The sequence below is a fragment of the Balearica regulorum genome, chromosome 8 (genome assembly GCF_011004875.1).
Source record: "Balearica regulorum gibbericeps isolate bBalReg1 chromosome 8, bBalReg1.pri, whole genome shotgun sequence".
Classification (NCBI taxonomy): domain Eukaryota; kingdom Metazoa; phylum Chordata; class Aves; order Gruiformes; family Gruidae; genus Balearica; species Balearica regulorum.
The window spans coordinates 10,593,945-10,607,241 of NC_046191.1; the positions used below are offsets into that span (position 1 = coordinate 10,593,945).

Here is a 13,297-nt window from a genome sequence, read left to right on the forward strand (position 1 = left end):
GCAAAGCCAGACTGCACTGTGGTACTCCTGCGTGGAGCCCAAAACTCGCCTTGCATTGAAGAGTTTCTTTAAAAAATATAATCTTGCCACATTTTTGCTCTTGGAAGTATAAAATCTGGCATGGCAGGACTCAGAGTCTGGGAAAGGAGCTGTTTGCCCTTAGCTCCTGACTCCTGCCCTGGCCCCCAAAGCATCCCTACAGCTTCATGCTCTGGAGGCGTAGGAGCAGCTCCGACCCCAGGCATCATGATGCTGGGGCAGGGGGAAATCAGGATGTGTCCCATTGCAGGATATGTCTCCATGCAGCTGCCCAGATGTGTTTCTGTAACCAGTCACAGCTCTGTTGCTTGTGAGAAGAAATTTTAGGAGTCTGTAAAATGGTCCTGGAGTAGAGACATCACTGTGACCTGGTCCGTGCACACTCCAAGGGGGGCAGAAAAGCTTTTTCCTCCACATTTTCTTTGCTCCTGGGCTGTACAATCTGTCTGCCTGAGCCCTGGTGATTTTATTGTAAGGGAGAGATGTTGCCGTTTTATTCTATACCCTTCCAACCCCCAGGCAGCTGGCAGGATTGCTGCTGGCTGGTAACACACACACAAAAAAGTTAATCTTTTGCTATTATTTCTCAGAAGCTCCATTTGGCTGCATTCAGGCCTAATGTGGTGATTTCCTTGCCCTCGTGACAGCTATTTCTTACATGGGGAAGCTGCACCAAAAAAAAAAGTAGATGTGAAAAATGGACCTGTGATTTATTTTCACCTCCAAATATAGAAAGACAATTTACTCCTCTCTAAGATTTCCTCTTCCTCCTCTTTAAATAAGTCCCAGTACCTTCAAATGAAGCCAGCACCCCAGTGAAATCCCATGGCCAAGGCGGATGCGGAGATGTGTTTGTAGGGAACCTGGACCAGTTTGAACCCATCATCAAGGTGACCAGGGACAGGCTGGCTCTTACCAGTTTACGCAGACAGCTAACCAGGGAGGGGAGATGGCGAGGGAGCTCAGCCTCAAATCCTCGGGGCTTTCTGCAAATCAGGCATCCCGCTGATGCCAAAACTTCGCTGGGCGGAGGCTAGGGGGGGTGGAGCGGGGCAGCGGGGAGCATCATCCCCTTGGGATGCCGGCGGTGGGATTGATGATGTCCGCCCTCCTCCCAGCAGCGCCCGCGATTCGATTTCTCTCTGCCGGCGGCGCAGCTCCCCCACAAAGGCTGGGCTCAGCGCTGGCGGCCGGGCCGGACCTGGGGGCTCGTCCCCGAGGGGACACCAGACCTGTCCCCAGCGCTGCCTGAGCCCGGGCTGCTGCTGGGACACGCCGGCCGTGCCCCCGTGCACACGCGTGTACCCACGCACACGCGCACCCACACGCACGCTCCGGCTGCTCCCCACCTTCCCCTCCACCTCCCTGGGAAAAACCCAGCGGCCGGATCAAGGCACGTCTTGTGGCGGGGAAGGGATTAACTCCCCGGGGAGCAGCGCCGGGGCTGAGCCTACGCTCCCGCCAGGCTTTGCCGGCTTCGCAGCGGGCTTGGGAGTTGCGGAGCCGAGCTCTGGGCAGCTAATCCCCCGCGCTGCTGGCAGCTGGGGCGGCTGTGGGGTGAAGGGACAGGAGGGGAGGGGTGTGCACACGCACACGCACACACACACACGCACACGCACACGCACACACACACACGCGCACACACACGCACACACACACGCACACACACACACACGCACGCACACCCCGCAGGCGGCGGGCAGCGGCACGGGCTCGGTGGCTGTTTGCGGGGAGGTCCGTGGGGAGCGGAATAAAACAAGCCGGAGCATCAGGGGAGCGGATCTGTTCTCTTGGAAAAGTCCTTAAGGTAAAACCCGGGAGCGGCCGCTCCTCGGCTGCGCTGCCCTTCGGAGACCGGGTGCTGGGCTCGCTGCTGTCGCGGTTGTCGTCTCTGACTACGCTTTTCTTTTTCAAGGAATCGATCAGGAGATGCCGGCAGAAGAAGTTGCTGAAAGCCAGGCTGGCGCGGCCGGGAGCTGCGTGCCGCCAGCTCCGTCACGCACCGGGAGCAGCTGAACTTTGTGGGTTTTGAATATATGTTTCTCTTCTGCGGACGCTTCGGGCAGCGTTACGGGGAGAGGCACGGCACGGCACCGTGCACCTTGCGCCTGCTGCTACCCAGACCGAGCCTGGGGGACAGCAAAGGGGGGATTTCTGTCTCTCCAAGGACCATCACCTGTGAAAAGAAGCTGGAAAAAGGCAATTTATCTTTCTTTTCCAGATGACTGAAAATACCTACAGCATCCTGTCTCTCCGGTTTTCATCAGTGAGTAGCATCAGGGAGAGACGGCTGAGGAACAAAAATGATATCCATCAAAATCATTCCAGCACCTACTTTTTCCCAAGGAACTTCATGCCTGTAGGGGTTTGCTGTGGGCATTTCCAGGAGTGAGGATCGACGTAGCACAGGTGCATCCCTACCAGATCATGTAAGAATTTGCAAATGAGAAACCTACCCCACAATACCTGCTCTGCCCGGTTTGCAGTACATGGTTTGGTGTAAGCACGGCAAGTCTCACCTCTTTCTCTCCCTTTTAAATCTCCTGGGCTTGGAGATCTCTTTCCTCATTGCAATTATGATTATTTGCAACATCAGTGCCATCAAAGATTGGAGCACTTTCCTCTCCCAGATCCTCCCCAGCGTTAACAAGACTCTGAACTTGGTACAGCAAGTGGAAGCCACCACCAGCTCGGTGGTAAGTGTCCTCCAGGACCCCGAGCAGGACAACTACCTGTCCAACAGCCAGTCCATGAACTCCAGCAACTTCACAGCTGGCCTGGACCACTTGTTCCAGTACTCATACTCGGACAATGACCAGCTTTACAAGGAGTACAAACCCCCTCCTCGAGACGCCATTCCTCTGCCCAAGGCTGTCCTCTACCTTCTCATGGCAGCCCTGGTGGTGGTAGCAGTGGCATACGCCATCGTCGGGCATCTCATCAAGGACCTCATTCACGACTTTATAGGTGAGTGCGGGCATCACGCGTTGCATGCATGTGGTCAAAAAGAGCATGGTGCAAAGCCGGGGGATGCTGGCTGGCGTCTCTCCTTTGATTTGGGTGGGTTTTAGACCAAGCACTGACCCTTTCATGTTTACAAGAGTGTGAGTTTATCTGCTGTGCTGGGTTCTCCAAACTGAGCTGTAAGTCGATCAGCTTCCCAGAGAAAATCCTTAGGTTTAGCCCCCTTCCTAAAGAAATGAAGCTTGTGCATCTGCGTATAAATGTGTATGTGCGAACGCCTGTGCTGCCGAACGCTTGTAAAATCCATTGGCCAGTTTCAACTGAGTTTGAATTAGAGGTCTCCAAAATGAAAAGTTTCATGGCAACAGATACCTCAGCGCAGGATAACAACCCACTAGTGCATTGTGAAAGAAACGCTTAACCCCTTATCAGACACCCGTGATTCCATAAACTCCCAGGAAACAAAGCTCAGCAGTCTGGCTCCCTTGTACAGCACCTAGCACAACCATCACAGCCACTGAGGCTGTTGCAACGAATCTATAAGATCTGTAAGAGTGTGCATTGTTATGAGAATTGTCTTCCTGGCTCTTTCGTTCCATCCTGTTGCTGATGAACAAGGTCCCTCGTCACTGGGGACAGGAGCGCATCACTCTGCTGGCTGCAGCCGCCATGGGCACGCAGAAGGGCAGGCAGAGGTGCTTGGCTGCTTACGGCAAGTCCTCAGCAGTACTTTTACTGTTTGCCCTGTAATTTGTAAGGTGCTGGCGAGTGCAAATGTGCTAATTCCCTTCTGAATTCCCGATGCTCTTGGCCCCCACACCCCAGCAGCCAGCTCGCCATGTCCTTTTGGGGACAGGGCCCTGCTACAGGAAGCTGGTGGCAGTTTTCCAGCTCAGACGGGGGGGCAGGAGAGATCCAGAGAGGGATTTAAGCTCCTGACTCCTGCAGATGTGCATCCTCTCCCGAAAGCTCTGGGGAGCAATGACCTCTGCAGGGGAGCGGGGCTGAAATCCCTTTGCACACCCCTTGCTCCAAACTTGCACCCCCCAGCCAGGGACAAAGCCCTGCAGGCTCCATCTCTGCAGCGGGAAGGAGATCACACTCATCTGGAGCAAAATCCACATGTTCATTCATGATTCCCCTTTATTTTCCTGCTCCTGGGACGCAGGAGATACACATGGGCCAAAACTTCCACCAGTGCCTTCGGGGCAGGCAGCACCCGTGCCTTGCTGATGGGAGGGCAAGCCAAGACCCTCGGGCAGGGGGTCCCGACCTGGCAGGGGCTGGCAGATCTAGGACACGGGTATTTGGGGAGGAAGTATTTGGGACTGGCAGGGAGCAGTGCTCAGGGTCTCACATGAGGCGCAGCCAGGAAAACGGCAGGGAGCTGCTCCTGAGGAGTCTTTCTTCACCCCAACTGGAAGGGAACAGATACTGTCTTAAAGTGTTAAATATAACACTTAATCAGCAGCTTCCTGGCTCTGCCACTCATCTGATTTAGTGTTGCCTTCCCAACAAAGGTAGGCAGCAGGGACAGCACCTAAAAATATACATGCTCCTGCCCTAAGATGCTCAAAGGACCAGGTCAGAGCAGGTTCGAAACCCCCCTGAGGCAGGGGTCCAGCCACAGTGCTCCCATGGAGCAGACACCCCCGCCCCAATTGCTGGGGTCCCTGGCGCAGGAGAGCATGGGTGCGGGTGCTGAAAACCACCCCTTGGGTAGGTACTGCAAAGCAGGGCCAAAACCCACAGAAATGTCCTGCCCCCCCAGGTATGGAGAGAGGCTGAAACCACTGTCGGAGGCACCCGTGTCCCTGCGATGCTATTTCCAGCGCAGCACCAATGCTCCCTGGTGACCTTGGGCACCTTTTGCTTTTGCCTCTGTGCAGGACGGGGGGCAGCGGGGTGCCCCTTCCCTCGCAAAGCCCTCTGCAAAGGGACTTCCACAGCCTTTACAGCACCACGGCCGTGCCAGGGCTGGACAGGCACAGGGGCAGCTCTGGGGTCTGCCTGCTTTCTGCCACTTGGGAAGAAATCCTTTCCCAGCTGAACACCCTCGCTGAGGGCAGAGCATCCTCCCTGCCCCAGGTAGAGGTGACACGTCTCCGAGTTAGGATCAGAAATCCAGATGTGAGCTTCTGCCCCATCCAGACAGAGAGGAGAAAACATTTCCCAAACTCCAGCAACACCCTTCAGTGCCAAAGGCTGCCTCCAGCTTGTCCTATTTAGCACTCCAGGCCTGTCTTCACACCATTTATACGCTTAAAATGAGCCAGCCCTCAGAGGAGAGCGGACGAGACTGTGTTTGTTAACATTGCCAAGCAGCAGCCTTTAAAGAGAAGGTTTCATTTGAATGAGTTTGCATAAAATGACTTCAGGGACAGGACAGGGGGACCAAGGGATAGTAAATAAGAAGCTGGTCTATTAGGTGCCTTAACACAATGCCTGGATTTATATACTCGGCAGTAGCTCCAAGCTCCGCTATCAGTGTTTCTGTGCTAATCATATTTAGAAGGATACAGAGAGAGATGGAAATAAGATGCCAAAGGGCTGGAGCCTGTTTCGGGGAGATTAAAGTGTGAATAGTTAATCGCTGCTTTACGCAGTCACTCAGAGACATCAAGGATGATTTTGACTCCTCAATAACAGCTTGTAGGACACGGCTGGGGGAGTCAAAGCATCACCCAGCCCTGTGCACTCACGGGGACCGTGAGAAGTGGGTGCTGGGCTCAGTTTGGGATGGCGGAGGGGCTCTCGGGATGCTGCCGAGCTCTTCCTGGCGGTGCTTTCCCCCTGCCAAATCCAAACATTTGACACACCGATACCTGTCTCACAGCTGCTTCCGAAAAATTCAGTTAGACCTTGTCCAGGCATCCCCAGGGAGAAATGAATGCTGCTGCGATGCCCAGTGGCATGGGGAGGACTGGAAAATGGGAGGCTGCATCGGAGGAGAGGGAAAGATGTATTGTCAGAGAGGGCGAAGGCAGAGTTCCTCTCTGGCCAGGGTGAGGATCCTGGCTGTCCTCATCCCTCAGAGGACCTGGATCTGGATAAAAGGGCTCTGAAAGATCCTGTGTTCTGGTCTCTCTGGAGAGACCTGGCTAAGGAAAGCCCGAAATACCTTAATTTCTCTCCAGTCTCTCCCCGCTTGCTCTGAGCTGACAAAAGTCTCGTGTTTGCGACTTTCCCAAAACTCATCAGGCGTCTCTGCTCGGGGATGGATGCAAACCTCTCGAGGCGGGAGGACGGCTCCTGTGTGAGCGTGAATCAGACCTGACTACCAGTTAAGACAATTTGGGTCGAAGCATTTGGAAAGCGGCTTAACTCGGGAGCGCTGGAGAGCTGCTGGAGACGGCGCTGCAGCGAAGTGCCGGCTTGGCAAATGACAAGCCTGTCGCTAACGTACAAAGCGCCTAATTACTGCAATCCTTGGGAATCAGCCCACCCTCCCTCCTCCGTCCCCAGCAGTTCACTGAATATCGCCCTTATTTAAACACACAAAAAAAGGAGAAAAAAAGGAAAAGGAAAAAAAAAAAAGTTTGACTGGAAACAAAGCGGTTGGCATGGAGACTGCAGCGCGTGCGGTCCCCGAGAAAGCATCTCACTGCCTGCACGGGAACCACACGGGAAGGGTCTGTTGGTCTGCGTGGGAGCTGCTACGTTGCAGGGAGTCCCTTGCTGGTGTCACCCAGTTCAGCCATGATCTCCTCTGCATTGCTGATCTCCAGAGAAGACCTTGATTAAACTTTTCCTTCAGGAACAGGCCCATGGCAGATGCCCAGCTGGGGTTAGGCAGGGCAGGCTCGCCGATGCTGGAAGGAGTGTGCTGGTCGATATGGCTTCAGGACTGCTCAAAACCTTCAGCCAGTCTCGGAGCGGGGTCTTTCTTTTCTTTGCCCTTTTGACCCACCAGCCATATTTTTATTTTTCAGCCTTATCTCCACCCACCACATTTCAGACTTCTTTTAGGAAATCATCTCCTTGCACAAAGAAACTGCATGAATGTAGCGTTGCTGAAAATAGTTACTGGGTGATCCCGCAGGGACTTGGGATCCACTTTTAATTGCCCCCACGCAGAACCACAGGGCTCTTAGGATAATTCATCCGGTGGCAGGGATTGCAGATAGCATCTCAGCCCGTCAGAGAGGACTTATGCCTTCTTTACAGGTTCTGTTTTGAGGATGATTCATTTGCCTCCCAAAGTTATGGGAAAAGAAGAGACCGTGTCAGGTTCCCTTCTCTTTCCCCACCTCGGTGCTAACCCACCTCTGATACTAACCCCACTGCCTCAGTTTCCCTTTTGGTGCATGGGGGTGTGTTGGGGGTTCCTTAGCCACTGTTTTAGGGGTGCTGATGTCTAGCAGCGGCTGCCACAGGATGGCTTTCAGCGGGTTAATAACGGGCAGATGCCCCATCCCCGCATCGGCCCTGGCATCCCCGTGGCTGCGGGCTGTGGTTGTCTGCGGGACGAGTGGCCACAGTGGTCTGGCCCTGCGAAAAGCAGGCAGAGGTGGCCCCGCTCTAGGACGGCTGCTTTCACAGCCAAACGTTCAAGGTACAAAGCCCAAGCAGTGAGATGGCTCCCGGCAGGCGCTGCTGGGAATCGACCGAGGCTGGCCTCTGGGATGTGCCATCCCACAGCGACATTTCCAATGCTGCAAATGGGACTGGGATCAAATGCGGGCTTGGTCCAGGGTTATACTGGTGCAGAGAAGCTATTTTAAAGGGAATATCATGATTAATTGAATGCCTTTTCCGTGTCACCCCCTTTCCCCACCAGACCCCTTGTGCTGGTGACAGCCCTGCAGAGGGACAGTGTCCTCATCCTCACCTGTGCATCGGCAAAGCAGTGTGCCCTGCGTTGCTCAGGGTGCAGGACAGTTTTGACTCAGCCAGCACAGGTAACTTAAGAAATTTCTGCATAATGGAGGAAGAACAGGCTCCGATAGCAAGTTAATTTAGAAGGACATGAATCTGGAGGAAAAGGGGAACTTCTTGCTAACAAATTACTACTGACAGAGGCAGACAGAGATTTTCCAGCAGAACAAACCTGGAGATAGCTGCTGATTTTGCTAATGAATGAGCAGAGTCTGTACTGCAAACGAAACAGACACAGTGTCCAGCTGTGACTGCTGCATCGTGTCAAACACATGAGGAATACCCTTGAACTTATGTCCGTCAGGAATGCTTTGGCCAGAGCTGGTCCTGCCTTGCTGCAGAGTACGAAGTGATTGCTGGGTCAGGACCTGTTTCAAACACAGAGGTCTTCTGCTCCTGCTGCTGGGAAAAGGGCTTTTTTGGCAGCTGTTTTCACACCCAGCTCCATCTAAAGCAAGTAAAACTAGAGCATGAGTTTGATTGTTCATCTAACATGTTTCCCCTTCCGTTGCTTGTTTCCATCTCTGCAGGGAGTGTGAATGTCTCACTCACCGGGTTGCATTTAAATTTCACCCCTTTCTTCCACCTCCCTCTGCTCCCATCTGGGACATCTCTTTTCCAGCGGCTGAAGTGCCTCATGGACATCCCACCCTGTCACCGATGAATGCAGGGGACCTGGCCAGCCCACTGGGATGAGACTGGGCATGGAGCATCCCTACACCCCTGTGCACACAGGCAGCAGGCAGCTGCTCCTCGCTGCCTGTGCTGTAAGGGGTTTCCGAGCGAGGATGGTCCCTCATGCTGCTGGTATGAGGAGGGGTAAAACGCACTGCGAAATCTGAGCAGCCCAGAACGGTATTTTTGTGCCTTCTTGGATCAGCACACCCCAAGGGTCCTGCTTCCAGGGATGCTATCGAAGACTCAGGCAGAGCCAGGGAGGTGCGGGGGCACTTTGTGCCACATCACTCCACTGTTCAGGGAGAGATGCTATTCTGCAGCTTCTGATTTACCCAGTCTACCCTATCTCTTCTCCCCAGCTGCTTTGGATCAATCGTTCCATATCGATCCCACCCCATCTCAGTACTTTCCACCTCACCTTTCAGCCTGCAAGACCTCAGCAGGCACGCTGAGCCTCAGCCAGCACCTGGGGAGAGGGGAGAGGTGTCTCTGGGTTCTGTGCTGCTCCCCCAGCCTGGCTGAGAAAGTCACTTTGTCCCTGTCTTTTATCTGAGGCATTCACATACATGTCTGTGCGCATGCCCTGATTTTGCAGCATGTGTTACAAGCTCCGTCCAGGGGCTGGGTAGGGGCAGACAATGCTTTTCCTTACCTCCAAAGCGTGACCGTCCGGGGGTGTCACTGCCCCAGGAGCGCACTGTGGGATCCCTGTTTACCCCAGCTCTGCCCCTGGGTGCCCCAGGTCCATTGGGTGTCCTGGTTCAGCTTGACTTTGCTTGCCTTCCAGCTAGAGCGCATGTGAACCTGAATGTGGACTTTGCTCCAAAAAGAGGATTTCATTTTCCTCTCGGTGCCGACTGTGTCCATTTTCTGTCGCTCATGCAGACCTCCTGCCGGATGGAAGGGATGGAGAGAGAAATACCTGTCATGATGCTCAGGGCTTCAGCTACCTTCAGCTGGTCACCACTGTCCCTCGGCTCCTGGCCCCTCACGACCCTCCATCACCTGATTACAGCCCCCCACAGGGTTCATTATCTGAGGTTTCTAATGCGCACTTGTGTTTGACATGAGGTTTTGCATCCCACCCCCTACAAGTGTCCTTCCACATCAGAACAAGGTTTAATCACATCAGGACCAAAAATGTGCAGGTTCCTTCTCACCCTCGTCCCTCCGCAGACATCCTATGGGGGACCCCAGTTTCTCACCCACAGGCTAAGCAAGCTGGGGAGGAGCCGTAGGGAGAAGCCGAGGAGGAGCATGCACGGCTGGGACAGAACCGGCTGGCAGGGGCTGGCAGGGAAAACGAGGGCACTGACATTTTTATGGTTGTTTCTCCAGGGTCCTGCTGGCAGGAGATCCTCCGCCGGCTCCACGGGGCCTCGCTCCCCTCTTCTGCACATGGCAACATGCTGAAGTTACAGGCCATAAATGGCCACAAATAACGTGTAATTGTGTAATTACTTCACTCCTTACTTACACAGTCAAATCATAAAGGCATCGCAGTAAATACCCTCTAATGACAGCCTAATTACATCTTCCTGCAGATTACCGGGTAATTAGATCCAGCAGGCTCCAGAAATAATTCCCAGGGAAGCAGCGGTTCAGATTAGCGCGTACAATCCAGCCCGCACTTACCCGGGAATTAGACTGCGGCAGCCCCACACAAGCCGCCTTCCCTGGGCACCGTGGCCGGCCACGTCCCCTTCGGAGACGATGCGCCGTGTCCCTTTTCCCATGGAAATGGCTTTTGCTGAGCTCCTGCAGCACTCTCCCCAAACACCCATCCTCTGCGTTTCTGCCTTTATCACGGTGCTGTGCCCAGCTCTTGCTGCTTCTGCTGCCTGCAGATGTCCCCGAAGGTCTATTGCTTGGCCACCAAATGCCACCTCCCCTTGCCCACAGGCATGCAAAGCTGTGGTCTTTGCTTCCCGTTGTAATCCTCACCCGATGGCTCCTGGGATATTTGAGGACCCATCACGTCTTTTTCTACAGGCTGTTCCCCTTCTTCCCTGCCGGACCAGCCCCTGCTCCCACTGGAGTTTTACGGCTGACGTCAAGGAAAGCAAGCCAAGGGCTTTAATAGTATTTGTAGGAGGCAATCTTGTTATTGCCTTCTGGATCCTCCTCACACCAAGCGACTGCGCAGGGGCTGGTGCGAGCCTGGGAGGTCTCAGGGACAGGAGGAGGGGGCCCTGCTGGCGTGGATCCAGCCCGGGCTGCAGGGTGGAGTGTTTAGCTTTGGTCTAAATCCAGTAAATCCAAGCAAAATGGAGGCTATAAATGAAAAAAGACCAAAATGAGCCTTCCAGGCTTGGCTGATTTCCTCGGGGAAGGGTTGTGGTGGGGACCCCACGCTCTGGTGGGGGCTGTGGACCATGCAAGTGAAAGCTAAAGGCTTCAGTTGGAACTCGGGGGCAGAGCCAGGGCTCCCCAACAGCCTTTGGACCATGTCTTTGCTGAGTTCCCCACTCACTCTTGCCAGTGCCATGGTAATTGTGGGGACTGTGGTGGTTTTTTTCCTGCCCTTCCCATCACACAACCAACTGACCCTGCTGGTGATGGAAGTCAACAACAAAGGAAAAACAACAAAAAAGTTACTGTCTGGACACTCCGCCTGCGCCCAGCATGGTGGGAGCTCTTTCCTCCTTGGAGCCCGCACCCATGTCCAGCCAGCCCACGCTGGGCAGTGGGGCACAAGCCCCTCTGCTCCTTGCCCGGTCCCTGTGGCAGGATGGACACCCATCCTGGCTCCACAGCATAAGCATCACCCCGAAAGCCATGCCCCACCCCCTTGCAGATGGCATGGCCAAATGGCTTTAGGCTGGAGAAGAAAGTCAAATATTCCATTGCAAAAATGGCAAAACTTCTGGGTTTTCTTCAAAAAAGAAGGAAAAGCTTTGGGGCTTTTGAAAAAGCCCCAAAATTCAACCTCAGAGCACATACCAAGCACAAGGAGGACCACAGGTCTTTCCCATCTCTCCTCCTCACCACCGGTGACCCAAGAATTGAGACCTTCATGTGCTTTCATCCCTGGGACCCCACCTTGGCATTTGCTATCATTTGCCTTGCTTTTGCTGCAAAACTTTTTTCTGCAGCCCACGAAGAACACAACATCTCGCTGCGATTGCATTTCTCTGTCCTTGCTCTGCCAGGCAGCCTGCCTCCTCCCCCGAAGAGCTGCAACTGAAATTCTCCACGGGGACAGAAAAGACTCTGAAATACTCCATGCCACAAAGGAGAGAAATGTTATTTCTTGAGAGCGATCCACTGGTGAATAAGCAGAGTCCCTCAGAAAAAACTGAACTAGGCTAGTCCTTTTGTTTGACTCCCAATAGCCGTCTCAGCTTTATTTGGGGAGCAGGACTGAAGCAGAGGGGTCCTGGTGCTCCACTGCCCACCACTGCCAGGTCCTGCCTTGCCCCAGGGGCTCCTCTCCCCTCGCCTGGGTTTCCCCAGCTTTGGTTCCCCAGTTGCTGGTGCCATCACGACTGAACATGGCCTCTCACTACACCAACAAATTTTAAAAAAAAACACAACATATTTGGGAAGTGGCAGCACCTGCCTCCACTGCGCTGAAGCCCCTCACGATGCAGGAGACATCTCGGTCACACTGCCACCAGCAGTGACCGTTGTATTTTGGAGGGGGATCGGTTGCCCCAAGGGTTGTGAGAGTGGCCGGATCAGCTCACAGCCACATCCTGGAGCTCCAGTGGCCTGCCAGAAGCACAGCCCTGAAGCTGCCCATGGAGGGTTTGAAGCCCTGGTGTGGCTGTGATGCACTCCCGTGGCAGATAAGCAATGTCCTCACCCATGCCTCCAGCCCCATTTGGATGTCACACATTTATTTAATTATCCCCTCCGTTTCCTGCAGCAAGAACCCACTGTAGGAAATCCATTGCTTTCTTGTGCCGGAGGACCCAGATGCACGCTTCGCTTTGGAGACATTTCATTTTCATTTTTGGGATTAACAGGGTGATTTCATTTGCTTAAGCTGGGAGAGCTTCCAGAAACCAGCAGCCTGAAAACCAGCCCGGTGCTGGGAAGAGCAGAGACCCCGCTACCGGGGGAGCAGAGGAGGCCGGAGGGGCAGGGGTGGGCAAGGGACCCTCCTGGAGGGTGAAGACCCAGAGTGAGGGGTAGGATGTGGCAGGGGGCAGCGATTTCCCAGCCAGCCTTGACTCTGGGGCCAGCTGGAGGTAACCAGGGGCTTGTTTTGTGCTTTTCCCTCCTCCAGACTGGATCTTCGGCCCCAGCCCAGATGACAACAGCAACAAGAGCGACGTCAACTGCATCAGCAACAGCGTCAATGAGATGAGCGAGATGTCCGAGGCGCCACGACGCCGGGACCGTCAATCCCAGGATGTGGTCATCGCCATCGGCGAGACCTGCCACCTGCCGCAGCAGACGTGACCGGCGCGGTGGCCGGGCCAGGCGGGATGGAGCACCGGGATGGAGCAGCGGGATGGAGTGGAGGGACAGACCGGAGGGATGGAGCAGCGGGTGCGGGACGATGCCGCAGCCACCTTGCAGGACCGGGCAGCGAGAGGAAGGAATGGGCAGAGCCGGCACCATGGAGCAAAGCCCTCCTTGCCCCAGTTTTGCCAACCTCTAAGGATCTTGCTGGGGCGGGCAGCATCGCCCCTTCTCCTGGGCTTGTCAGTCCTGCCCTGATGTCTGCCCATGGGTTCATGTCCTCCCTTTCTTCCCTGTGAATAGCAAAAAAACCACAAAAAACAAA

At 54.5% G+C, this 13,297-nt stretch overlaps 1 protein-coding gene across 1 annotated transcript; it reads left to right on the forward strand.

The window, feature by feature from the left end:
• Nucleotides 1-1,172: 1,172 nt before the first annotated feature.
• Nucleotides 1,173-13,297, forward strand: SMIM44 (small integral membrane protein 44). Its single transcript, XM_075759516.1, has 3 exons — nt 1,173-1,846; nt 1,955-3,006; nt 12,794-13,297. Exons 2-3 carry the CDS (start codon nt 2,529-2,531, stop codon nt 12,967-12,969), a joined length of 654 nt encoding a protein of 217 aa, XP_075615631.1. The 5' UTR covers nt 1,173-1,846; nt 1,955-2,528; the 3' UTR covers nt 12,970-13,297.

Coding starts and splice junctions, on each gene's coding strand:
- SMIM44 (XM_075759516.1), top strand. CDS start 2,529: ATGGTTTGGTGTAAGCACGGCAAGTCTCACCTCTTTCTCTCCCTTTTA. Junction 3,007..12,793: donor CCTCATTCACGACTTTATAG/GTGAGTGCGGGC, acceptor TCCCTCCTCCAG/ACTGGATCTTCGGCCCCAGC.